Genomic DNA, 2,299 nt, shown 5'->3' on the forward strand with positions numbered 1-2,299 from the left:
ACTACACACACACACACACACACACACACACACACACACACACACACACACACACACACATGCACACCTCTTGCATGTGTGCGTTGAGATGACAGTTGACGAAGGAGATGCGAGCACCGTTGATGTTGAGGTTGATGGCAACCCCACCCTTGTTCCCAGATGCACTGTAAGTATGATGGTGGAAAGGGAGTTGTGCAAAGGGGAGATGCATGAGGGCAGAGCACGCGAAGGGCATCTTGGTTGCGGAGGCCGAAAGACAAGAAACGAAGTTGACAGACAGACAGCCAGACAGGCAGGTAGACAGACAGACAGGCAGGCAGGTAGACACACACACACACACACACACACACACACACACACACAGACTCAGACCCAGACCCAGACCCAGGCACAGACCCCCCCCCCCCAACACACACACACCCGTTGAGGCGTCCGCAGGTCTGGAAGAGAACTTCGTGTTCAATCTGGAACTCCTTCGTGCGCAGCCGCTTGGACACATACACAGCAAGACGGATGCCCGATGACTTTGCTTCGCCCTTCACCACCGCATCTTACAAAAAAGGGTGGCACGATGTGATGGAATGCGGAGCGGATGTGAACGTGAGCTGGGCAACACAGCTGTGGATGACAGACACGTGATGTCAAGATCAGTGTGGACGAAACAAAGGCTCATGCAGGATGTGCCGACCTTTGAAGCTGGTTTCTGTCTTGTATGTCTTGTCAGTTCGCGGGGACAGGGTCTGGTAAGCAAGGCACTCGTACTCCTGAAACGCGCCAGCAAGATGAACGAGATGGCGGTTGCAGGAAGGAGGAGGGGGGAGGGAGGAAGCGGGTTGAATTGAGAGCGAGCCAGCCGTCAAGGCAGGCACCACACATTACGGAGAACGTCAATGCGCTCCGATACACAAGCGCACGCGCACACGCACCTCGCCAAAGCAGTCGTCAAGCCGCTGTTGCCAGTGATACTCTGCTTTCACGTCATCGTGCTTCTCTCCTTCATGCCCCTTTGGCGTGTAGCAGCTCTCTGCGTCATGATTCGGGTGATGTGGCAGGCATTTGGAGGGGGGGGGGGTTTGTGTGAAGGTCGGTTTGAAGAGGAACAGGGAAATGGAGAGACTGGCGCAGGCAGGCAGGCAGCCACACATTACAGAGAATGCGCTCCGATACACAAGCGCACGCGCACACACACACACACACACACACACACACACACACACACACACACACACACACACACACACACACACACACACATTACTTTACTTGACATCGCATTTAATGTCACATCACAACAAACATGGGTGTGTATTCCTGCTTCTTCTTCCTCACCTTGTACGCCGATGACATACATGTCAAAGTGGCCCTTGGGGATCCAATCCAGCGGCTCTGGCGCCTCATTGCCTGAGAAAGGGAGGATGAAAACAGACGGAGACGGAGATCGAGAATTAGACAAACAGAGTGACATAGAGACAGGCATGCAGGCAGGCACACAGACACACAGACACACAGACACAGACACAGACACACAGACACACAGACACACAGACACACAGACACACAGACACACAGACACATAGACACACAGACACACAGACACACAGACACACAGACACACAGACACACAGACACACAGACACACAGACACACAGACACACAGACACACAGACACACAGACACACAGACACACACACACACACACACAGACACACACACACACACGTACCCAGGTTCCAGGTGCAGATGAAGCAGGAGAGCTTTTCTCTCTTGATCTCCGGCACAGAGGCGTGTGCGCCCATACTGTTCGCTGTTGCGCTTCACGTTGTCACTTCTTGCCTGCCACCTCTGCGTCGTCTGCCTCGAGCGAGAAGTGCACAACCAACAGCAACAATCAACGGTTGTGCTCGATGTTGTCCTTGAAGATTGGAATGCACCACAAGAAAGAAGAAGGAAATCGCCCACAGTCAAAAACCAAAACAAACGAAAGGACAGTGGCAGTCCTCCACCACCACAGCCATTGTTTCTCTCTTCGTGCTCGAGCTTCTGTTCTGGCCCGTCCAGTCGCAATGACGTGCGCATGTGCATGTGTGTGTGTGCATGTGTGTGTGTGTGTGTGTGTGTGTGTGTGTGTGTGTGTGTGTGTGTGTGGAGTTGACAACGACCCATCTGATTATCATCACCGGTTTAAGGAAACGCATACGCAAGCAACGGCACACACATACACACACACACACATATACACACACGCACACACACACACACTCACACACACACACACACACACACACAGATGGTAGGTGAG

The 2,299-nt window shown here is 53.0% G+C and overlaps 1 protein-coding gene across 1 annotated transcript in view; it reads right to left on the reverse strand.

The window, feature by feature from the left end:
* Positions 1-1,796, reverse strand: part of PTSG_10021 (uncharacterized protein) — a gene marked incomplete at its 5' end in the record, with an annotated part of 6,417 nt that extends 4,621 nt beyond the window's left edge. Inside the window, 6 exons of the mRNA XM_004988879.1 lie at positions 68-164; positions 421-550; positions 689-764; positions 927-1,024; positions 1,330-1,401; positions 1,724-1,796. Of these exons, the coding sequence (XP_004988936.1) occupies positions 68-164; positions 421-550; positions 689-764; positions 927-1,024; positions 1,330-1,401; positions 1,724-1,796 (546 nt within the window). The remainder of the gene's footprint in view (positions 1-67; positions 165-420; positions 551-688; positions 765-926; positions 1,025-1,329; positions 1,402-1,723) is intronic.
* Positions 1,797-2,299: the final 503 nt, after the last annotated feature.

The sequence above is a fragment of the Salpingoeca rosetta genome (assembly GCF_000188695.1).
Source record: "Salpingoeca rosetta unplaced genomic scaffold supercont1.32, whole genome shotgun sequence".
NCBI lineage: Eukaryota > Choanoflagellata > Craspedida > Salpingoecidae > Salpingoeca > Salpingoeca rosetta.